This window comes from Semicossyphus pulcher, unplaced genomic scaffold, assembly GCF_022749685.1.
Source record: "Semicossyphus pulcher isolate SPU_LCO1_2020_fin unplaced genomic scaffold, fSemPul1.0.p SCAF_14, whole genome shotgun sequence".
NCBI lineage: Eukaryota > Metazoa > Chordata > Actinopteri > Labriformes > Labridae > Semicossyphus > Semicossyphus pulcher.
The window spans coordinates 12,981,746-13,006,974 of NW_027211648.1; the positions used below are offsets into that span (position 1 = coordinate 12,981,746).

The 25,229-nt window shown below is 42.8% G+C and overlaps 1 protein-coding gene across 3 annotated transcripts in view; it reads right to left on the reverse strand.

Moving 5' to 3' along the window:
- Positions 1-7,417: 7,417 nt before the first annotated feature.
- Positions 7,418-25,229, reverse strand: part of rps6ka1 (ribosomal protein S6 kinase a, polypeptide 1) — a 54,395-nt gene continuing 36,583 nt past the window's right edge. The window contains exons 1-22 of one of the 3 annotated variants that reach the window (XM_069662527.1): positions 25,084-25,160; positions 24,191-24,244; positions 19,590-19,706; positions 19,410-19,491; positions 17,769-17,849; positions 17,534-17,613; positions 17,293-17,399; positions 15,353-15,390; positions 14,711-14,853; positions 14,551-14,621; positions 14,377-14,465; positions 14,211-14,275; positions 13,978-14,080; positions 13,622-13,752; positions 13,173-13,298; positions 12,894-12,983; positions 12,649-12,807; positions 11,209-11,370; positions 11,025-11,101; positions 10,826-10,943; positions 10,581-10,718; positions 7,418-9,156 (exon numbers count right to left, since the gene is read on the reverse strand). In XM_069662527.1, coding sequence (XP_069518628.1) covers positions 9,034-9,156; positions 10,581-10,718; positions 10,826-10,943; positions 11,025-11,101; positions 11,209-11,370; positions 12,649-12,807; positions 12,894-12,983; positions 13,173-13,298; positions 13,622-13,752; positions 13,978-14,080; positions 14,211-14,275; positions 14,377-14,465; positions 14,551-14,621; positions 14,711-14,853; positions 15,353-15,390; positions 17,293-17,399; positions 17,534-17,613; positions 17,769-17,849; positions 19,410-19,491; positions 19,590-19,706; positions 24,191-24,244; positions 25,084-25,125 — 2,196 coding nt within the window. In that variant the 5' untranslated portion in view covers positions 25,126-25,160 and the 3' untranslated portion in view covers positions 7,418-9,033. Of the gene's footprint in view, positions 9,157-10,580; positions 10,719-10,825; positions 10,944-11,024; positions 11,102-11,208; positions 11,371-12,648; positions 12,808-12,893; positions 12,984-13,172; positions 13,299-13,621; positions 13,753-13,977; positions 14,081-14,210; positions 14,276-14,376; positions 14,466-14,550; positions 14,622-14,710; positions 14,854-15,352; positions 15,391-17,292; positions 17,400-17,533; positions 17,614-17,768; positions 17,850-19,409; positions 19,492-19,589; positions 19,707-21,945; positions 22,437-24,190; positions 24,245-25,083; positions 25,161-25,229 lie in introns of those variants that run through there. The other 2 variants (XM_069662525.1, XM_069662526.1) reach the window with 2 other exon arrangements.

Genomic DNA, 25,229 nt, shown 5'->3' on the forward strand with positions numbered 1-25,229 from the left:
CCTGGGAGCCGCTCCATTCATTAATAAGAGATCTGAGCCGGGCAAGTGCTGTCTCTGCATCTGAGTGGTTGTGCCGGGGAGGAGCCTCCTGGCAGCTCATTGGCTGCACGTCAGCTGATGATTGTGCAGCCTGCCTCGCTGCTGCTGATGCTGGCAGGATGTCGTGTCCTCTGCTCGACTGTTTTTGCTCCGTCGGCGTCATCCGGAGCTCTGTCAGGCGAGGGCAGGTTGTGCAGAAGTATCGGCTCTCTCTCCTGTTTGCTGATTTGGTTTGCTCACTCCGTGTCCTCCCAGCCCTTTTCTCTTTCTCCCTTTCTCTTGCTCGAATGGTTGCCCGTAGCAACACCGTCTCCACATCAGATGGCAGCAGCAGCAGGAGGGAGGGGGTGATGCTCTGATTTCTCTCCTTTATCACCTTGCTGTTCAGCATCATCACCCTTTCCCGGTACTCATTCTCCCCCATGTTCCCTCCCTCTTTTGACCTATTTGTCAGCTGGCAGCTGTCCTGAAAACTATATCTTCCTCTGTCAGTCACATCTATTGTTGCACACAGACAAAGACATACAGATAAACAGCTCACATGTGCACTTAGATTTCTCTAGTAACCAAATAACTACTGCTACTGTTGCATGCAATGCAGACAGACTGCAGACACAACTGCTGTTGTTTGCAGCAGATTTCGTGGCATAGAGGGAAAAATTGTATTCAAACACTGTAAATTTGAGCAGTTTAGTTGAATTCAAACACTTAGTGTAGTACCCGGGATTCACAAGGCTTATAAAAACATTCTGCAAATACTGCTGTGTGTAATCCTCTGTGTGCTTGTCATCCTGCCCTGTGCTTTTAAATCCATATTTCAATTTAATATTACAGACACTTCCCAAATTAAATGTTCTATTTATGCAGGATTGAAGTGAAGACAAAAGGTTGACTGAAAAGACAATCCCTACGGTCTCTTGATGTCTGAAGTCCGATTTCTCAGGGCATTTAACCTACAGCTTTAAAGCTGTTGTGATGAGTATTATCCTTAATATAATCTCTATTTACAGATTCTACATAAAAATCATAGAAAATGTAGAATCTGTAGGCAGGGACGTGGATTTCCGGGATGACAAGTGCTCTGTTTGTAGTATGCTTGTAGTCCGAGTAATATTGACCAATCGCGTATCAGCAGGCTGCGGCGTATGCAGGAAAAACAGTCCGTGTGGAGAAAAAGCAGGCGGAACGTAATCCGCCATAATGACATCCCGGCTCCCATCAGCGACTATCTGACCATGATCTAGCTTCTTATTAATCTCTATAAACAGACATCGGCATGCTAACAGCTAACAATCCGTTCTAGATCTAAAATTCAACTTGAGATACATTTCCTTGACGCTGTGTCACGAAAGCCTTTAAGCGTTCAAATTTCCCGACTTCCTTGAATGCATCAGAAATGATCGCTCTGACCTCCATTCAACAAACGAGCATTTTAAAAGTAGTTTTCTTCTCCTCTTGAGGACAGACCTGACAAAGCTTCATTTTTACTTTGTTCTGCATCATGATGTTGAAATTTTGGAAACAGTAAAACCCATTAATTAAAGTCAATCACAAGAAAAACGGTTTATTTTTCTGTAAACAGCACGCGGGACAGGAAGTTGTTTACCGCTAACCGCCGGCTACATGCCCAGGCATGTTCACTGTTGTGCCCAGAGGTTATATCGTCTCAGACTATAGCTCATGGGATCCGAGATTGTCCTCTATAAAAACATTAAACTCATATTTCAAACCTGGATTTTTGCAGCAACAATTTACCTTTGTACCTTATACATTTTGACCTGGCAAATCTCTTCATCCTGATGCAATAACTTGATTTTCTTCATCTTCCCCTTGCTGTAATTTCCACTCCATTAGCAGCTAAGTTCACCCTCTCCGTCTAGACTGATATTGATCGTGCAGCGGCAGTGCAAAACTGATATCATATGATAAGTATGAAGTAAGACACAGAATATATTCTCTATGAATACACAACACATTGATACTTATATACACGACTGGTAACGGTTACACTGGTGCATTTTGGATACTGAGAAGTGATGTTTTAAATAACAAAACAAAGAAGCTTTTAGCAGGTCAGAGGTTTGCGTGCATATGTGCATGCATATTTGAGTGTTCACTTAGGCCTTTGCTTTTATCTCAGGATTGGCGATGCATTAGCGGTAGCTCTGACTGTTCTGACCCTTTGCTTTTAGCTGTACTGGCCTGCTGATCTCTGGAGAGAAGAAAGAGAACGGAAGAGGAAGAAGAAGACAGAGGAGCAAAAGGAGAGTGGGGAGTTGTGCTGCATGTACCATAGAAATAATAACCCCTTAATGCTCTTCAGATCGACCACTTCAAGAGACAAACAAATCAGATTATCCTTTGACATGTGAATAAGGGTAACACGGTGCAGCCTTATGATGCTAAGTGTTGCACAATTTCCCTTCGTTTTATTAAGTTGTGCAATAAAACATGACAGCTTGAGTCCGTGAAGATTTAAGGGATCAGACAAGATGCCTCAGTGGGGTGATTTTTTTTTTTTTTAAACATGATGCCCATTTTTGGAAGATTCAAGTGATTGCACAACATCCCGCTGTTAAAAACCACTCAGTCTAAACTAATCCCACATGATGCTGCAGAGCTGCACACACAGATTGCCATCCTCACTGGCAAACATCTTGAACAGCATTTGGCTTTTCTGCAAACACAGGGATAGTTAACAAGTAAAAATCTGCTCTATGAGACACAGTCACACATAGTGCTGTGTACCTCGCTGGAAACAACCGCACACTGGAGACATGCTGTTCTTTGTCCCTTTATTTAGTACACTACATTAATTTAAGTGTTTAATCCTTTCAAAAAAACAATTATCTTTCTATTTCTCTCTCCTCTTTTTTTAGCTAAAATTGGGATGAAAGCCTGCTCTCAATCTCTCATACCCCAGCCCCTGTTCCAGATTATCTTAATCTGGCTGCTTTGTGTGTGTTTGGTGTGTGCGCATGTGGAGGCCGGAGAGCATCTGTGTGCCTTTACCTCGTCCAGTCAGCCCAAAAGTGCTTGTTTTGACTTTCCCTCAGCTATCAGCATCGGGGATTGTGTGTGTAACAGAGCTGCAAGTTAGCAGCAGTTGGAACTTGGCAGTAGTTGGACTGATTACATCATCAGGTCTGAGTTGAGTGAATCAATACTGACCTGCAGAAGGTGGAGAAACAGCTGCAGGTCACAGTCTGAGCTGAAAAAGAAACCTGATGGATTTCCTACTCTTACGGTTGGTAAGAAAAAACTAAACTAAGACTTTACTGAGGCTCAGAATTGGGGTTATTGGGAGTCACAGGCAATATAAACCTCTTTAACAGCACAACACATACTGTTGTCAAATTTCTACTTTGAAACCCTTTTACTAAATTATATGGACCAAAAAATAAGATTGTAGAAATATCCATCCATTATCTATACCACTTGTTCTGTTCAGGGTCGCGAGGGGCGGGAGCCTATCCCAGCTGTCATTGGGCCAGAGGCGGGGTTACACCCTGGACTGATCACCAGTCAATCACAGGACTGACACATAGAGACAGACAACCTTTCACGCTAACACTCACACCTAAGGGCAATTTTAGATTCACCAGTGAACGTAACCAGCATGTATTTGGACGGTGGGAGGAAACCGGAGTACCTGCAGGAAACCCACGCATGCACGGGGAGAACATGCAAACTCCTCACTGTAAGGCCCCCTACGTCTAAACTGGGATTCAAACCAGGAACCTTCTAGCTGTGAGGCAGCAGCGCTTACCATTGCACCACCGTTAACTCAACAATTATAATTCGCTTTTTTGAGATGATGATGATAGTGTATGTGTAAGGCTATCCAAGGCAAAGAATGGTCCAAAGTGCATGTGTGTGTGTATCTAACAAATCTGAGAACAATTTAACAATCATGTTGATTAAGAAGGGCTTGCACGGTGGTGCAGTGGTTGTCGCTGTCGTCTTCACAAGAAGGTTCGTACTCCAGCTTTCTCCCACAGTCCAAAGACATGCTCGTGAGGTTCACTGGGGACTCCAATGTGCCCGTAGGTGTCTGTCTCTTTGTGTCAGTCCAGGATGTACCTCGCCTCTCCCCAATGACAGCTGTGACCCTGAATCAGATGAGTGGTATAGATAATGGATGGATGAATGTCAATTTTTTTTTAAAAACCTTTTTTGCAAAACAAGCTTTAAAAACCCACAAGCGGTCCTCCTCAGCACCAAACAGCAGGCAGACACAGTTAGCAACTAGCTGGTGGACAAAGTGGAGCATTAAGCAGCTTAAGAGCCGGATATTATTACACAGGAATTGCTAGGGACCAAAAAATAAAGCTAAAAGATAATCAATGATGGTCCTACATTTACCAGCAGAAACACAGCCTAAAATGAAAGATCATGTGGCTCTGTATCTGCTGGATGTGTAAATAAAAGAGGAATACATTTAACAAGAAAAAACATGGCTTGATGAGAGGCCTGAAAAATAGTCCTCTAGGGAGTAAGAGAGGTTTATTGGCCTCACTAAATAATGAATGTTGTTTCTGTATAAGCAACAAGAACACCTGGGAATATAATGAGGACACTTCTCGGACTCTATAGCAGCAGAGCGTATGATTAATACTGGGTGACCTTCATATGAGGAGCAGCTATTATCATACACATTGCTTGTACTGTGTCGTACATCACACGCATCCAGTAACTGCGCGACAGCTTCACTACCATAATTTCCCCTCAGCATGTTGCGTGTTGTAGGTAGGGAAGCTCGCGTGTGTTTGCATGCAGTGAATTATGGGAGACCATTTTGTTACCATGACAATGATCGATGAGCTTGGAGACGCGTGGTGCACAGAGAGAGGAAGACTGAGATTAAGTGTCAATCAGGGTTTTTGTGCTTGCATGTGCAGTTTGACAGAGACATAAGGGATGCTGTAAGTCCTCTTAAAATATTCAGCTCTCCACAGAATCTGTTTTTACAGCTCAGACCAGACAACTCTGCGTCCACACACACCCACACACAGAACATACAGCCTCCATCTGAGCAGAGCTGCTACAGTTGACGACTGCAGGAGACAAAATCAGCACCACTTTCTTCTCTACAGCGACACGAGACAGATGATGGTGATGATGATGCTTTTCCGCTGTCCTGTAATCAATATTGTTCTGCTGCTGCAGGCTGAGTCAGTCAGTCTGAATGTGCGTGTGTGTGTGTTTAAAAGAGCAGGAAGTCATTCATTACAGAGTGAACTACTGGTCCTCTGACGTCAAAGAACAAAGACCAGGAGCCAACAGGGAACAAATCAAGTATGAATGTGTTCCAGTGTATAAATAATTTACCTTGGACATGAGTGTGTACAGTCTGTACATCTCTGCAGCATGAATCATGTCAGGAGAATGCAGGCGAGGGAGAGAGACCAGCCACAAAGCAGGAGCAGCAGTTACTGTGTGACTGTTATGTAAGTGGGCGCTGCTATGCATACAGAGGCAGGCAACAGCAGGTATAAGTATGTGGTGACACTAGTTGATGCTGTCCAGTAGGATCTCCTGAAAGGCATGCTGGAGGAAAGAGAGAGCATGAAGAGGAGGAGGAGGAGGAGGTTACAGAACATGATGGCAGTTAAAAATGCTGCAGGCAAGAAGAGGCAGATGGAGAGGAGCTGAAGCAGAGAGTCATTAAATGCAGAAATTGTAAGCTGACACCGCTGTGTATGTTTTAATATCAATTTACATTTAACATGACACAAATTGTGTAAGAGTTATATAAAGCTGCCACTTTTAACAGAGATTTTATATTCTCATTCAGTGTGTTATAACACTCTGTATTTAAATAAAGATTAAAGAAGCAGCTGCGCAGTGCTTCGCAAGACAGCATTTACAAAGGTGCTCCTGGACTCGTTTTACTTCGACATTAAAAACAAGCTTACACTTTATCGCCCTCCAGTGGCCAGCTGTAGAAACACACCATGCTCAGAAGGAGGCAGGAGCTGAGGAGCACGTTAACCGGTACATAATATGAACGCAACTTGTTGTCTCCTTATACCAGTTTTTAATATTGACGTTGAAATAAGGCCAAAGATGCATTTGGTACTATAGTCTTTGGCCTGCAATGACTTGTGGCACCTGTGGTTAAGAGGTAGAGTTGTCGTCTCCTGTGTGGAAGGTTTGATCCCTGACTGCAACATCCCACATGCCAAAGTGTCCTTGGGCAAGACACTGAACCCCAAATGCTATGAATGTGCCTAGATACTGATCGGAGATCGGCACTTAGGCCTTTGCTATCAGTGTGTGAATATGTGTGGGAAAGGGTGAATGTGACATGTAGTGTAAAAGCGCTTTGAGTGGTCACAAGACTAGAAAAGTGGTCCATTTACCACGAGTAAATGTGATATGTAATAGTGTTCACAACTGTCTTAGATCAGTAATGTCATGGATTATAACCGATCCAATTAATGAGGTCAGCAGGGGCGGATCCAGAGGGGCCCGACTTGAAATCTGATTGGCCACCCCAAGTGCCACCACAAAATCCTAAACTAGGATTGGCTATTTGCCTTGTCAGAGGCGGGACTTTCAATGTGGCTCATTTCCTTTAGTACTTTAAATTGTTACTCTGACCACACATCTTCTGTTTGAGTCCTTAAAGAATTAAACTTAGAAGGAAGGATTCATTAAATGCTACTCATTTCCATGTGTGTGTGGACACAGACTTCATGCCACCCCTGTATAAGTCAGTGCCCTAGTTGGGCCACCCCAGTCAAAAAAGTCTGGATCCGCCCCTGGAGCTCAGAGTGTGGGGTTGGAATATGGACTGTACTTAGAGCATATAGCATATTTACAGCATTTTTTCTAGTCTTCTGACCACTCAAAGTGTTTTTACACTACATGTCATAATAAGTCTATCACACTCACATTCACACAAGTGCCAATTTCCCATCAGTAACGAACTACATTCACACAACGGGGTTAAGTGTAAACTGTAGCTAAAGTTACTTCCTTTCTACCAAAATAAAATAAACTTCTTTATCAGTCTGTTGGATGGATTGCATGAAATTTGATTCAGACATTCAAAAACCTTTCTCTTGTAGGCCTACTTGTAAATAAAACATGACTATTGCGATCTACAATGCTTATCATCTAACGGCTAAACATCTACATGCTAGCGTTATCGCTGTAGGCATGTTTGCATAATGACATTAAGTCCAAAGCATCGCTATGCTAGCAAGGCTATACATAAAGCCTTGTGTAACATGCATAGATGATGGAGTTTGAAGGATGAGGACGTTCACACACAAGGAGGGAGAATCTGATGAACAGAAGCTAACTAGCAGACTGGCATGCCCCTTTCAAGCGTAACTGAAACAGAATCAGAGAGAGACAGGTTGTCGTAGCAACTGAATTTTTAATATTTGTAAGATATAAAAATCTTCATCTTTATCATACAATAACATCTTACCATAAATTTAGTCAAAGGAAGGAATTTTTTCCACCAAACAAGAATTATAATATCACTTTGATCCCTTTTGAGGTAAGACAGCTGGTTCATTGATTGTTCGTCCACACAGGTCTTCCCTTCCACTCACACCGTTTGGTTCTCATGTTTTATCCACGGAGACATTCTGCCTCACTTGTAGGCCCAGGCACAGAGCTGAAAACAGGACCCACCCTATGAGGCCAGTCAATGGAAAGTCAAATATCACGGATGACAGAGTTAAACATAAAATATTCGGAGGGCAGGTGTGATTTGAAGGCGTTTTTAAGGGAGGCTGTGTTGGAGTGCTCAAATAAAGAAAACATCAGCCTTTCCGCTCTTTGATATTTTACAGCAGAAGGAAAGACCTGTACGGCATCGAGTTCACAGACTGTGATGTGCTCAGCGTATCTTTAACTACTTTTAATCACCACTTTCTTTGGACAAAAAGAAAAAAACAAAACAGTCAACAACAAAAGCAGCCAACACAGGAAACAGCATTCAATATGCATGATCAAAGAAACACAGTGAAAAACAAGAAAACAAAGCAAATATAGATTTTTTTTTTAACATGCCACATTGTTCCTTTGGGCAAGTTTTCTTTCACAGAAAGCCACCGATTTTACTAGTTTTTGTAGTAATAAAAAAATTAGACATCTCAAAATGTTTGCCAGCAGGTTGAGCAGAGAAGAGGGAGAGAAACGAGGAAGCCACATGACATCATCACGTCACCGGACCATGCACATGACCCTGCAGCATCCCGCAAGACACTACACACACTGCAAGTCATGCAACTGACGCACATACGCACACACATACACTCTTTGTGGAACAAAAACAAGAATAGATCGACATTACCCAAAACATCAGCATTGACATTTCCCAGAATCCACTTGTTCTGGCTGTACCAAGCCAAAGAGGCATTTATGGCAGAAATGTTTCATATTAATAATGCTCTTTCAAAAACATTGAACAGCAGTTGGACAGTACTGTGGTCTCGTGCTGTCGGCACAGTTTGATTTGGCAGCACAACCGGTAATATAAAGCTCATCAACTTTACAAAAAGAAGACAAACACAACGAAACAGGCAGACAGACAAGCGTGCAGCAAGCTGAATGACAACCGATTACAGCAGTGATGAGGAGAGAATGATGTCATTGTCACAATCGAAAAAACATGGCTGCATCGACTCTTGAGGCAGGTCATGCACTCACACACACATTCACACACACAAGCACTTACACGTCTGCCAACAACCTGCACACTTTTATTTTGCCCTAAACGCCCCCATCTATTCTCACGATCATTTGCTAGTCCAAAGATTGGCTAACGCATCTGATAAACCCGAACAGGGAGGATGATAGCGAGAGCGGGATGAGTGATGTCACGAGATGGGGGCAGGACCACAGTCAGTGTTCCTTGGCTGGTAGAGGCGGGTGGACGCTGAGTCCTCGATGCAAGCTGACTTGGTGGTTGGAGCCAGGAGGTGCGGTGTTGGTCAGTCTCCAGTGAGCTGATTGGCTGTTTTTGAGTCTCTACAGGGAGGTGGAGGGGAGCTTCTTGACCCGCCGCTGGGCTAAGAAGGAGCTCTCGATGGGTTTGAGTTCTGGAGTCGGTTGGGAGTTTTTCAGGGCAGAGTAGGTGGCCGCCATCGCACCCTGTAAATAAACAGCACTTAGGTCATTACAGCTTTAATAACCAACTATCCAAAATACAGGTCTGAAGCCATTTAACAGTAATTACAGCAATTTCCAGACAAGCTGAGGTGCTTTTTATATTGAGCTGTGGGTTAATTATAGAATGATTAAACTCCAGTTCTTAATTTACTCCATTGTGCTTTTGTATGACATATTTTGTGATGCATTTTAAAAAACTTAGTGTCAACAACGTCTGACAGGTGGAATTAAAAGTAATTACTTTTGCTGTTTACTGACTTAGCACAGCTAATGTGAAATGACACAGCTTAACTCATACTTTAACAGGTTGTTATATATAGCATTGTAACATTGTTTAAACGCTGCTGAACATATTTCTGCTATATGTTTGAGATAAATTGAGTTTAAGCTGTCACATGATATTAGCTGTGCTAAAATCATTTATGTTGTAGAAACATTTTATGACATATCTTCATAAAGTATTTTAACATAGTTTGCCACTTTTTAAAACGAGTGAAGCCCAGTGATCTGCCGTAAAATTCGGCATATAAGATGCACTTTTAATACAATTCTTTTCATCTAAAAAGGGGGCTGCGTCCTACATACCGGTGCAACCAACATACAATGTATAAAATGCGGAGAAAAGTTTGTTATTGTGTTACGGCATTTTCACCAGACGATGGCGCTATAATCTAGCTAAAGCTTCGTCACGGACATGCGCCGTCATGATCGCCAGTGCAGCCGCCACCCTCACAACAATCAACGTTACGGTAGGCTGAGCTCAACCACAGCACCGGTAGCTAGCAGGATTGCAAACTCGACATGGCGAGCTGGTAGGATGGTAGGCTTTAATTTGTGTGTCTTTTGAGTGTGTTTTAAATGAAAGTAAATGTGTTAAAATAACTTGAATACACATTTTTATTAACAAATAACTATAGAAAACCTTTTTTCCTCTGGGATACCCCCTAAAACAGACTCTCACATTCCGGTGCGACTTATATTCTGGATTTTACGGTAAATGAAGTTTTTTTATACACATGCAGTCATGTTTACATTTTACATTTAGTTACCCAAAACGCATTGGGTGCAACTTTAAGGTCTACCAAATAAGTTAAATTCCTTCTTATTTAATTATTTATGTTTTAAATATTTTATATAATTTGTTGACATATTGTTTAGTGTCTGGGCACTTGCGCATGCACAATACTAACATGACAGTGACCAACTCATAAAAACATTGCTTTACTGCTCTATTAGTCGACAAAAACTACACCGTTAGTACTTTAACTCTGACGCTGTGTAACTGTAACATGTAGGACAATAAAATCTGGACTCAGTATTTAGAGGTACTCCACATAAACAGCTCAGACAGACATATTCTAATAAAGTAATTTTAGTGATAACATTTTAAGAGACTGCTCTGTTACCTTGACCAGTTTGGGGTCGTGGTGTGGGAGCTGGCTGTTGGGTAGTTTTTCTCTCTGCACGATCCAGGTATGTTTGAGGACCTGCTTAGCCGTCAGTCTCTGATGGGGGTCCACATGAAGCATCTTGGACACAAGGTCCTAGAAAGAGGCCACAATAAAAGTTAAACTAATATTGGGACAGAGGAAGACTTGTGTTATCTCTGAGGAACATGAGCATGGAGCAATCAGTCAGTTTGTGTCTCTACCTTGGCAGCATCAGACACAGTGTCCCAGTTTCCACTAGTCAGACTGAAGTGACCGTTTCCTATCCTGTTCAGGATCTCATTCGGGGTGTCCTCAGGTCCGTTGGCAAATGGAGTAAAACTGGAGAAGAAAGAAAAGAGAGTGAGTATGGAGGGCAGTGAGAAAGATAAATCTTATAATCTGAAATGTGTTGGTACTCACCCGGCCAGCATGGTGTACAGCAGGACTCCCAGACTCCAGATGTCGCATCCTTCATCGTAGCCCTGACGCTTCAACACCTGTAAAGGAGCACAGGAGGGGAACACATTTAATTCTAATCTATTTATGCACAGCTCCTTCAAATCCTGTTCCTTTAAATTTGACACTAAAGAGTGACTCGGCTCACCTCAGGAGCGACAAAGTTAGCGGTGTAGCATGGGGTCATCAGCAGGCCGTTGTTGGCACGCAGTTGCTTAGCGAAGCCAAAGTCACAGATCCTGATGGAATCTGGATTCCCTGACTCGTCAACGTAGAGGATGTTGCTAGGCTTCAGGTCTCTGTGCACCACCTGCAGGACGACAGAAGAAAGTTATAACAGGTGATTTTTTATTTTTTACTTAAACAGTAAAAAGACTTTCCTTAAAAACGGAGGATGCTTTTTATAAATACATTTTGTTCTGTGTACAAAAAAGTTATTGAAGTCGTTGAATCAGTTTTCGTGAATTGATCACATGCAGCCTCATGCTATGCAGAGCAAGGCTATCTGTGCCACATTAGTGGTATCATCTAAAGTTTGTAAAGGTTGTTTTTAAACAGTAAGTTTCAATAGTAGCATATAAAATTTGGCTCTCCTCCTTTAAATTCAGTTTAAACCATGCCTTTAATCCATAAACAGACAGGATTAGAGACACTGAGGGGGGAATTCATGAAGGGATTGCGCAGCTATTGCGCCTGCTAAACCTGTGCAAATGACACAGAAAGACTCCGCCTCATTCTCGAAGTGCACGCAAAGGGTTGAATGCACCCCAAAGTGCGCCGCAGAGCAGCCGTCCGTTGCTGTTTGCGTGTATTTAAATGAGTCATTATGCAAACATTCAGGGAAAAATTGGCCCCCTTGAGCCTCGTGGCAAAAAGCACCTAATTCACAAACACCAGCGCTCACAGCACCGTGCAGTTAGAGTGAAAATATTACCGCCTGCAGAGAGCTGGTGGTAACTGCGGCCCAGTATTATAAGGGCTGTCACATGAGTTTTCAGTGATCATGACGACAATCTGTTAATAATATTTTGCCATTATTATTATAATCGGGAGACCAATCAGTCCACACAGGCACACTTTGCCCACATGTGTGGAGACGGTCTGGAGCCGTTACCCAGGGCAGGGATTATTATCTGGACGAGCTGCTGATGCACACTTGTTTAAAAAAATGAAGTTGCGTTACAGACAGTGAAACTAGTAAACACCTCTTGAGTCTGGACTTTACAATACACTGTTAAAAGAGCTGCCTCCTCCTCTCCCTGCTCATCATCAATCAGTGCATGGAATTGAGATCCGTCAGTGTGCGCTCAACTGATGCCTGAGGGCGCAGCACCGCGCAGCAGAGAGTGGAGGTGCGGACAGCTCTTCACAATCAGACACTAAACAAGAGCAAACTGATCTGCGAAACTTTATGGGCGTGTTTGCGCTCAAATATCATCAGTGCAACTTGCTTTGTGAATCGGACCTTGAGACGGAGCAGATAGCGGGTGCAAATGATGCGCAATTTATTGAGCTATCAGCGGCATCAATTCATTCATAGTGAATTCCCTCCTTAGAGTTTGTGTGATGTATTTGTGTGTGTGCTCACCCCCTGTGAGTGCAGGTACTCTACAGTCTTGGTGATGGTGTGAAGCACAGCGCTGGCCTCTCTCTCCGAGAAAACCTTCTGCTTGAGGATCCGATCCAGCAGCTCTCCTCCGCGCATCAGCTCCGTCACCAGGAACACCTGCTTACTGTTGTCGTACACCTGACACAGAAACGCACACATATCCTCAAATCATCATATCGTCAAAGTAACAGTGTGATACACATTAAGTGTGTTTTTATACTCACATCCTTCAGGGTGATGATGTTTGGGTGCTGTCCGTATCGAAGCAGGATTTCAATCTCCTCAGAGGGGTCTGTGCTGGTCTTGTCAATCATCTGTCAATCACAAAAACAGCAGCGACAGGAAGCTCATGTTTGAGCAGATTTCTCTTTTTCAAATTCAGAATCAATAAGTAAAGATTCTTATTTAGTTTTCCCTTATAAACAAGGTTGGGCTTTTGACTTTCGAGGTATGTATGCTGCATGTCAAAGGACTCTTTCTAATGCGTTTTGCAATCATCGTACCTTGACAGCGTATTCTGTGTTGGTGGTTTTGTGGACACATCGTTTACAGACAGAGAAGGAGCCCATTCCGATGTCTTCCTTCAGTACGTAGCCGTCGCTGAACAGCAGGTTCTTCCCGTGTAATTGCTGCAGAGGGAGAGGTGGGGATTGAGGATGTGAGCGAAGGTGTGGAGGACTGACAGCACTAATCAGGAAGATGGAGTGCGGTGGGTTTTGGGACGGAGGTGAATCTATATTTAGGAACTTTTTTGTCCCTCATTGTAACCATGCGCTTAACAGAGCAAAGTGACATACTGAAATATGACCTTTGTGAAGATTTACACTGCTGTATTTAATAATACATCAGATATCCTTAAATAGACAAAAGCTACAGCTGGGTTGACGACTTTAACACTGGATCAGGATGAAAGAAAGAAAAGGAAACACATAGAAGAAACTGCTCTCCTGACCTGGACCACCGGGTGCGGCGGGGGCTTGATCGGCTCCACTGAACCCTCCTCATCCAACAGAGTCGACGCAATGAAGCTGAAGCCTCTGAAGAGCTGGTGAGCTCCGGCACTTGGCGGCACGCCAGGGGAGTCTGTGAAATAAAGCGGACAGTCAAAGTATTGAAAAAAGTGAGATTTATGCATCTTAATGATGCTGTAATCGCAGCTGTGTCTCCTTTAGACAGCTGGCATCCTGCACTGATTTATTTTTAAGCGGAGAGAGGAAAAATAAAATACTTCCACTGAAGTGCTGTCAGGAGGAAATGGGTTAAACTAACAGCACAGCACAGGAGGAACAGAGAGGTTTGATCTCTGACCTTTAGGTGTGCGGGAGGTGAACTCAGAGTCGAAGTAGAAGGTGTCATCGGGACGCGCCACGGCGGGTCTGAACGGAGGCTTTACTTCTCGTCTGAAGAGTTTCTGTAGGAATGAATTGATTTTAATCACGTGGTGTAGTTGAAAGCTTTGTAGCTTTTGTCGTCCCAAAATAACCCGATTGATGGCTGCTCCAAATTAAACATTTAAAGATCCTCTAATGTCAGAAACTCACATTCCAGTCTATGGTGGAGAAGAAACCATGCCGTTTGATCTCCTCTGCACCATCAGCACACGATCCTGTAATAAACACATATATGATGAGCCGCATGGCTTGGCTTTACCCTGCTTTATATAAATGAGCGTCTTGTGCTTAGACATGTTCCTGGGTTGATGCTCACCCAGTCTGTTGGACGGGTTCCTCTTGAACAGAGCCCTGAGCAGAGACTGGGCCTCTGCACTCAGGAACTGAGGCATTCCCAGTCGCGCCCTGCAGAAAGAGCGCTCATTATTTCACCTGCTATCAGAGATGTATTTTACAGAACTATTTGTTCTTCCACCTAAAGAGCACTCACTTCAGAATCAGGTTCATGGTTTCTTTGCGGTCCTTCCCTTGAAACGGCAGCGATCCAGTCAACATCTCAAACTGGGGAACACAACATACAAATCATCATCTCTATGAACTGCATTTGTTACTGGCTTCAATGTATAACACTTGATTCCTTTAAAGCTTACCATTAATACTCCAAATGACCACCAGTCGGCGCTGTGGGTGTGCCCCTGCCTGTTCACCACCTCTGGTGCCATGTACTCCACGGTACCACAGAAGGAGTACGCTTTCTTCTCATGATCGATGGCTTCTTTACACAAGCCGAAGTCTGGAACACACAGCAAAGGACACCGTCAGCGCATTCACACCCAGCATCATCCTACTTTAGTGTGCTACTTTACTCTGCTATTCTGGATGATTAATAATTTTGTCACATATTTTTAGGTTTCAAGTTGTTTTAAGTAGATTTGAACCTTAAAATATCCATATTAATTTGCAGTGTTAAAGCTGCAGACCTATATCTGTGTCAGCGTATGTCCCCTTAAAGCTTTATCACTGTGACTTATTACATCTCCTCTCTATAATCTCATAAAGTCACCTTTGGTTCAGTGGTGGCAGGACCCCGGGGGGTAATAAATAGCTGTGATTAAGGGTGATAATAGAGATAGACAGCAAAGATAGAGTGTAGTAATTAACATAAGAAACATGTAAAGGCGCATATGCAGATATCTGGAGTCAGTGAGATAACGCAGCGTCCCCAGCGTGAGTAATGAAGGTCACAAGGTAGAGGAGAGAAAAGTGTGTGTGTGTGGGAGCAGGAGACTCACCTGTGAGTTTAATGTGTCCCTCCTCATCCAGGAGAATGCTATAAAAAACAGTATCAAATGTTACTTCTTCATCATACACTGCACATACTGGTACCAATATAAACTAAACTCCACTTTCTCTGTGGCAGCATCGCTCTGCTTGAGTCTGTGTTATCACAATATGCTAATAACCTTCGCGGCACACTAGCAGCACTGTTTTAGCATTAATCTATGTAGTGGGTTTGTATCCCCCACGAACTGCAGAGGTTTGGGAATAAATATTAAGAACTAATGGTAATAACATCACATTAAAAGTAGCAATTAAAATGGAGAACAGGAAGAACAGCTGGTATATGCAGTACAGGACATTAAACAGCTCTGCAAATGTTTAACGAGGCAGCTTCACATAGTTTGTGAGGCCTTCAGGGAAACACAACAGTACGGTGAGGAAAGATAACTCTAAATGTTTAAAGTGCAAACTAAAAATCCCACTGAGAGCCTTAAAAGTACAATATAACAGACTCATTTATAATACTGGTGAAGGCACCAAGGAACAAAAGAACACAGTTTGTCCAGGTACGGAAGCCCTAAGCGGACAAGCATCCATACATTTTATTTACTCCGTTTTCCCGTACAGTCATTTCCAGCTGTTTTCTCGAGATCTCGACTTGTTTATCACGAGATAACAACACAGCACCGCTGTCACGTCAGATAATCATAACTCATATCCCCAGAGTTGCAAAGGCACAAAACGTACATAGAAATAAGCTTAACTTTCCTCATTAGTGTGGGCAATGGCAGCATGACATGTGGTAGTCTGTAATATCACAGTGACCAGACGGTTTGTTTTCTAGATCAGGGGTTCCCAACCCCCAGTCCGTGGACCGGTACCGAGCCGTAGGTTGTTTAGCACCGGGCCGCGAAACCCAATAGGTGTCTGTGACATTCCAGACATTCGCGGAGTCAGAACCGTCGAATGGGCTGTGTGAAGTGTGCAACCACACAGGGCCTCGTGCATCTAAAGACACTTCAAAAGTCGCCGGATTCAGCTGGAAAAACCGCGGCCCTGGCAACCCTTGCTTCACATCCCATGAAACTTTGATCAAGAAGCCTGATGCTCCTCTGAAGCTCTGTATTTATCAGTGAAATATATGAACATATGGGCATACGACGGCCTGTGGAGACGAAGGGGGCAGACCCTGAGAAACACACAGATCAGTCACTACGCTGATTATAAACTGCTCACTGCTGGAGATAAGCTGCTAGGATCACAGTGTGGATCATATGGATCGCGCCGTCCCTCTCATCGACTCGTCCCATATTTGTAAAAAACTTAGATGAATACTCCTCACTGAATAAATACAGATACGATCTGTGTGTATTTCCGTGCGTGTGACCGTGATTTATGCGCATGCATGTCGAACCCCCGTCCGTCCGTCAAAAATATTATTGCTATTGTCTGGTCCTCGTAGTCAGAAAGGATGGGAACCCTTGTTCTAGATCGCCGGAAAATTATCCAGTTGTCTTAAGAAAACGAGCTTTGTTATCTCGAGACGATGGGCCACATTAATCCGTTATCACGAGAAAACATGCTTTGTATTTTTGAGATAACGAAACATAAGTCGAAATCTCAAGAAACCAGCTGAAATTAACTCATTATTACGGGAAAACAGAGGAAATAACATGTATGGATGCATGTCGGCTAAGGGCTTCCGTATCAAGGCTCTTATATTTTCCATTATTTATTAGATAAATAAAAGTTTCTTCACAGAGCTTTTCTGTACAGGATCATATGTACATGTCTTAGTAAGAGTTTGAGAAATGTCCTTACTAATTACTGGTGCTGTCTAAAATTATTTGCTAGCTTCTGTGATGCCAATTAGATGCTTTTGGACCCAAGAAGCATGCTTCATCAAATTGCATGTTTTTGTATATGTTTCTGTGTGTCCGTTTCTTCTTACTTTTCAGGCTTGAGGTCCCTGTAAATGATGCCCAGGCTGTGGAGGTGGTCCAGTCCCAGTGCTAGCTCTGCTAGATAAAACTTCACATCCTCTTCTGTGAACATCACCTGGGAGGCACGAGACAGGGCAAGGAAACAATGAGGAAAAAATAACTTCAATGGAAGACAATGGAGAGCAATTAAATGAATTCTACTCAGGCTGTAGGTCAGAAAAACATAAAAATGAAATGAATCACTCTCACCTCTTTGGAGAGCCTCGTGAAGAGATCTCCGCCTCTGAGGAAGTCCAGGATCAAGTAGAGTTTCCCTTCAGTCTGGAATGCTGCAAATACACACACGTTCAATCAGGCATGATTCAACAGCTAATTTAAGAAACACGACAAGAGGAAGCGATAAGACTGGAAAGAAGTCGGTAGATCCAACGAGAGTGTTGTAGGTTTGGAAAGTAAAGAGAAGTGAAGCTTCGGGCTGGCTCACCATAGTGCAGTTTGACAACAAACGGGTGGTTGACGTCGGCCAGGATGTCTCTCTCCATCTTGGTTCTCACACGGTCTCTCACTGATGAGACAATAAGAGCAGAGTTTAGTGTATATGTTGAAAACTTTAATGTACACAGTGTTTGTCTCTATTCTGCAGCATGCTCAATGCTTATGCAAACCAATACCGAATGCAAACTTTATCTGTACATCTGCACCAAAGACAAAGGTAACGCTTCTGATACTGTGAGATTTATCAAAAGAATGGCACTGGTACAAAAGTTACCCCCCCTCCACCACCACCAAAGGCCTGGGTGGGCTCACATGCTCCCACAGAAGGTAGTTGCCTGTGACTTACAGGAAAGGCATACACCCTCTCACATGAAACTGAGGGTACATGCCACTTGAAAGCAAATAATAAAACTACCACAAAAGCCAAAAGAGAAAGCTTTCTGTCTCACTACACAGATCACTGCACCAACAAACGAGCCATTGCATTTAAGAAGCTGAAAGAAACTGTGTGTTTGATTGTCAAAAACGTGTTGCAGATTAGTTTGTTAACTTATCGTTTCAACTCTAAAGCGTAAAACCCTCAACAATTCTTTGAAAGATAAGGCGACATGCATGGGCGCGGGAAGCACGGTGCTGAGGGTGCTGCAGCAATGTGTCCATAGCATCTAAATAGTTTACAATAATTCCTGCAGAGTTAAGCGACATTTATGCGTTTCAGAGAGTTTAGCGTTTTTTAAACTGACCATAAGAAAAGACTCGGGGATGCTGATCAGACAGAGCAGCAGTGAGTTTAATCACTGCAGCTTTACACCGACTCTGTACAACAGGATGTGTGACGTGGTTATGGCGGTGAACAACACAGTAAAGGAGAGTTAACTAAACTTTCAAATGTTGACGTTTGGTAGTTCATTTAGTATTTTAAAACTCAGCGGAGAAGAAGAGAGGGGGGTCTCATGAGGAGCTAAAGAGAGGAGATCATCTTGCCCTAATTTTATTCAGTTTATCAGGGAAGCGTGCAGCTTCACTGAAGACTTCTGACTTCCAGTGACAGAATGAATAGGCTTCAACCTCGTCTGAATTTGCATCGGTCTGCGTGTCACTCGTCTCCTGTATGAAATGACATATCCCCACTGCGCTGCGCTGAACTATTTATTGTTACTGTATGAGGAACAACATCTGTGTAAACTCTTTGTATCGCTCCCTCATCTTCTCTCCTTCTGCTGTTTTTTTTTGTTTTTTTTGTGAGTGCTTTGATACATGTTCAAGTTCGATATATTGCAGAGTAAAAAATGCTTGAAAACTCAGTATAAAATGCTGTCGATTTGTATAAGATATAAATATTCTTTGATATTTCAGTTGATTCAAAAATATAAAAAACATTCTGCAACATCTCCTCTGAGCACCTCCAGTTATGACTGACTTCCAGCGCGCTTGGAAACGTGTCATTTCGTCTGCTCTCCTCTATCAGATCAGCTGTAAATCTTCTGCATCCAATGGTGCATTCAAGGACAGATTTACAAAGTTGGGGTAAGGAAAGCTTTTGGGTTATGCAGACACTTTCTGACCACTAAGCCAGCCTTTTATACCGCCCCACTGCGACTCCATTCGAGCACATCACAGGCTGCTATACCTTTGAGTGTGGCCTTCTTGAGGACCTTCATGGCGTAGAGCTGGTTGGCATCAGGAGCGGTCACCTTCCGCACCAGGAACACCTGCATCAAGCAGAATTAAAGATCGCCACAAAACCCGGTTACATCAGATCAGGGGGAGTGAGTGAGTGTGAGAAAGCAGTTGTGAGTGCGTGTGTTACCTTGCCAAACGATCCCTGTCCCAAAACTTTGAGCAGTTCAAACTGAGAGGCGTCGGCCTTCTCCGAGCCCTCCTTGACCACATGAGTGATGTTGATCTCCTTGATTTCTCCATCGTCCTGAGGAGAGGAAAACAAAAGAGGGAGAGTATCATAAACGTGTCAGTTCTCACAGAACAAATGAGGACATAAAATGTTTTTAAGGACTGTGTGAAGGTTAGAAAAGAGCTGTTTTATTTGCCTCCGGCTGTGAATAGCACGATATCAAAATAAAACACTTGAGAAAGAGGAAGCGCAGTGGCGTGTGTAATACTCGTCAGAGTTTTAAGTGAAGTTTCTGGAAATGACAGTGAATGCAACACTACAAGGAAGTGACAGTAAGCCGTCACAATTGAAAAAAGCCTCCAGTGGTTCACTTTTGTGTTTTGGACACTTGCTGTGTAACCACAAGAGACTTTACAGAGAACTGCGCTGGGTTTTTTACAGGGTGGAGCACCAGCACAGCTGACGACTCCACCACACTAACACTGAGCTGACCTGGTGTCAACCTCAACCAACACCCAGCAGAAGAGCATCAAAGTGTCAACAACAACACTTTATGTACTCTTAATCCCGAGTTTCATGCCTGAGGCCAACGCAGAGTTTTACATGTGACGTTTTTACATAGTGGTTGGTGGGGGACTATTATTTTTCAACACTTTTACCCAGGAGGTTCAAGACGACTTACAAAGTTAAATTTCCAGACTCGCAAAGGAAAGTAGGACATCTCTTCTGTTCAGCTATTTGTCTTCTGATACAATGCACACATTTATCATACAAGCCTAATAACAGACAAAACATTTAATGTATGTGGCTCATGCTGCGTACAACTGGACACCACATGTCGAAGGCATAGTCATCTGTGTGTCAATAAGATTAGATTAGCTTCTGATGGGCGTCTTGGCACTTCGCATAGCAGCCTCTGCCATTATGTGTGAATGTGCGTGTGACAGGGTGAATGCTGACATATAGTGAAAGCACTTTAAGTGGAACGAATAGAAAAGCGCTTTATCGCTATAAAGCGCAGGATTGATAATTTGAACTTCACAGTAAATACTGGATGCAGCTTAAAGGTAGAATCTCGAAGATTTTCATGTAAATAAATGTCTGTTAAGTCACTGTCTATCGCCAAATGAGGTAACACAATGGTGATTGAGTCTATGGCCCACTGATGAAAGCCTTTGCATTTGCAGTATCACAGACTGGGTGTCTGTGGCGACTTTTGTGGAATAAATCACAAGCGGCGCCCAGTTAGTGACGTGTTTTCCATCACCCAGAAGTGGTTGGTCTACCAGAGAGGGTAGGCGGAGATCGATGACTATAGATACAACTTCAAAAATAAGGGAGAATCCAAAGAAAAAGAAACAACTTCGACGCTCAGATGAAGGCAAACAGTCTAAAAAGGAAAGCGACCGTCAGCGAGAAAAATAAAGAGTTACAACCGCAGCCAACCGTGGACGTCACACACGCAACACTGTCTGGATATCTGGGAAGTGTACTCCCGCAATTACTGCTTATCGCCATAGGTGCCGCCAAAGAGAAGGAAACTGAGATCTTTGAGATTACAACTTTAAAGTAAATCGGTTAGGGGGAACTTGTGATGGCATTCGCCTTATTTTAATTATAAATGGATTAGATTATAGCTGAAAGGTTGCTCAATTAGTTGGTTGACATTATAATAAACCAACAACAGTAATGAGAATTGATTATTTGATCAATTGAGACATTTAAAAAAGGCAGAAAACATTCTATACTTCTCTTCTTCTCTTGTGTAAGCCTTCGCTGCTTTTCTCTTTTTGACAGTCAATATCTTTTGGTTTTGTTCTGTCGGCTGATTAACAACAAATATGAAAACATAATTGGATTGTACTTGTGAAGGCCATTGTTCTTTTTTCACAACGCTTTGAACATTTAAAGATAAAGCTACTTGATTTATTCATGGATAAAAACAAAGATACATTAACTGTTTCTGAAAATAGTCTTTAGTTCCGATCCTGAAATAAATACTTGATCTATTAATCACACAAAAGAAGGTCTGATCTGCACACAACTTTCAGAAATACATCATAAACAGCTGCCACCACAGGCCACTGCAGCTCGGTACTTTATTCGACAACAGGAAACCAGAGTTAGGTTGAACTCGCAGGCTTCAGCTGCAGCGTGTGTTTCTACACAAACACCGATAACATCAGACAGTCTGCACTCAGCAGCGTTAATAAAGCTGACTTATCAGCTTGTTGATTTTAACAACAACACAACGCTGCTAACAGCTCTCTGGAGTCTACTCGAACGTTATCAAGATGAAGAGGAATCTCTTTACCGTCCACTGGTTCCTCTGTGCAGGTAAAGTGTCACAGCTGTTGCCTTTACTGTGAGCAGCGCTGGCAGTCAACGCTTTGTTCTTTTTGGACAGGTAGATGGTCAGAAAGCGGCTCAGCTTAAACTTTCTCTTGTCCTTCTCCATCTCAGCACTTCTCAAACTTCCTCTTCATCATCCTAACTGTGTCCATAACAAGGCGAACACCGCTCTACCTCGCATAAATCATCTCAAACACCTCACCTCCTCTTACCTCAAGCACACTTTAAACTCATCTGTGCACTCATGTTAGGATTAGTTCTGTGGATGGCAGGTAAATATGGAAAAATCTCTCTCAGCCTCTGTCCTTTATCTATCTATTCTTTCTGCAGGGGCCCTCTGCTGTAACTTTATATCAACTCTTCATCTTCATCTTCTCTTCCATTATCTCTCCTGTCCTCCCACTCTGTGCTTCTCCTCGCCCTGTGTGTCCTCAGTGACCGACTGCAGCTGAAGTGAACTGGAACTGAAGCGGGCAGGAAGGAAGAGCCTGTGCTTATTCTCACAGTCCTGCACCCAACAAGTCACACACACCAAAACACACACACACACATCTGTGGTTGAGAGAGACAGAGAGAGAGAGAGACAGAGAGACAGAGAGAGAGAGAGAGAGAGAGACAGAGAGAGAGAGAGAGAGAGAGAGAGAGAGAGAGAGAGAGAGAGAGACAGAGAGAGAGAGGGTGTTCAACCAAGAGGGAGAGTTAGAAATTGAAACTGCACAAATAAGAAAGAGAGGTGGAAATAATGAGTTTAAAATTATTACAGCCTGACAGATATTTGATTTTTGACACCGATACAGATACCAATTTTAGGGAGCAAAAATTCACAAATTCCCGATACAGCAGCCAATATGTTTTTAATAGCTGGATTGAAAATAGATAATTTCTCCATGGATTGTGAATCGATAAGACAAAGCAAAGGTATCAAGAAGGCTGTTTTTTTCGACAAACCACTTAAAATATTTAACATTTTTCGACATGGTCAACCATTTCATTTCTTATGTGTTCTTACTCATAAACTACATGACAAATCACCCCAATAATTGTTTTCTGCATTATATGCAAAAAAAAATTCATATTAGCACACGTAAGACACGTCAACACATATATGCCAATACCGATATATCAATCAATCAATCAATCAGTCAATCAATCAATATATCTGTCATAAGCCTGTATTAGCAGATACTGATATATATCATAAGCCTATTTTTGCCGATACCGATATACCTGTCATAAACCCTTATTAGCCAATACTGATATATATCATAAGCCTATTTTAGCCAATGCCGATATATCTGTCATAAGCCTATATTAACAGATACCGATAAAGCTGTCATAAACCCATATTATCCGATATGATATGTTTGTTATAAGCCTTTATTAGCTGATACTGATATATCTGTCATAAGCCTATATAAACAGATACCGATATAGCTGTCATAAACCCATATTAGCTGATACCAATATAGCTGTCATAAGCCTATATTAGCCAATACCGATATATTTGTTCTAAGCCTTTATAAGCTGATACCGATGTATCTGTAATAAACCCATATAAGCCAATAGCAACTTCTGTGTTATCGTTGTGGTTTGACTCCAGAACCAGGATTTATGGCACTTCCCTTTACCCACAATCCAACAGGATGAAGCTACAGGAAAAGGGAGAATGAGGTATCCTCCCTCCTTTCGACACAGTGGAGAGGAGTCAGACGACTAAGTATCTGCAGATGACATAGATTATTATGAGAGGGACATGCCTTGTCATGGACAGGAAAATCTCTTCCTGCTCATCCTGTCTCTTAAAACAGCACTCATCAGTCCTCAAATGCCCTCTCTCTCTTTTTCATTTCCCCCATCTCTCTTTATACGGTAAATACATCTGTAACCAGAGAGAATAGGCCACTTCACACCACTGTAAGTGCAGCGCATGAGTCAACTTCTCTCTTGACCAAACAGCAGCATGATCATGCTGTCAGCAGACCTACTTTTCACGAGCATGTGATTGCACTGCAATGCAGTCCACACTGGGGAAAGGGTTGACTTTATTTGCAGAGGTAAAGGAAAAAAAAAAGCAAAATGTGTTTTAGCCTTAAGTGGATAAAATGCAGAGAAGTCAGTGAAGGCATCATAAAGCTTGTGTTTTAGCAAGAAGGAGCTGCAGAGGGGCCAGATACAAAGCAGCTGCGCTAGTAGTGGTCAGAGCTTACCTTGGCACTAATATTGGCAAACTCCCTCTCTATCCAGGTGATATGAGACGGGTTCTATGGAGGGGAGGATGGTTGTGTTAGAAGGGAGAAGTTAACATGGGTTGCAGAGAACATGCACACTAAAGATTTCCTCAACATTTAAAAAAAAAATGTAGCTGCATAGAACACAAATGCACTCTCTGCAGGTACAACTCACGCACACGCACACGCACACGCACACACGCACACGCACACGCACACGCACACGCACACTACAGGGATAAGGAGGGCAAGATGGTAATCGTTGCCACAGCAGTGACAGGAAACTTCTCTTCCCTCAGAGTTCTCACTTCCTCTTTTCTCAAACTGATCTCACCTCCTTCCTGCTCGATGATTTAAATATGTTTCTGCTCGCAGCGGGGACCTGTGGCTCCCTGCGTCACTGCTGCTTAGAGAAATGATGAATTTGACTGAATTCATGTGGCTGATCGAACATGAACATGCACACGATACCTAGAATCTTAAATCTCCAGCAATGAGTGTAGACAACACTGGAGGTATTTGAGCATAGTGCACACTGTCTTTAGACCATGTTAAAAGAAAATGAGTTTACTTTAAGATGGCTTTACAGAACAGTTTTAATTCACTGCATTGATATGTTGACTAGCTATTGAAGATGCATTTAAGGGTTAAGACGTGAAAGATAAACCTGCCTTCCTGTGTTTCCTTGCACTTTACAACTGAGAAGTAGCATCTGCACAAGGAAACCCCTTCCTCTCAGCTTCCTGAAGCTGCGGGCAACTCCCCCAGTCCTCAACACATCCAAAACCCCCTCCACCACCCACACTGTGCAAGACAATCACTTCAAATCTGCTACAAGTTAAAGAGAAATGAAAGAGGATTCATCCACTTGCCTCTCGTGTGCGGGCTTTGGTGCGAAATATGAGCCTCCACATGTCTGAGTCCAGATATTGCCATGTCACTAGTGTCAGTGAATCTGTTTGACGCTGACTGTCTTACAAATGCAGCGTCTGTGTCAGAGTTAGCCAACATTTTTTCG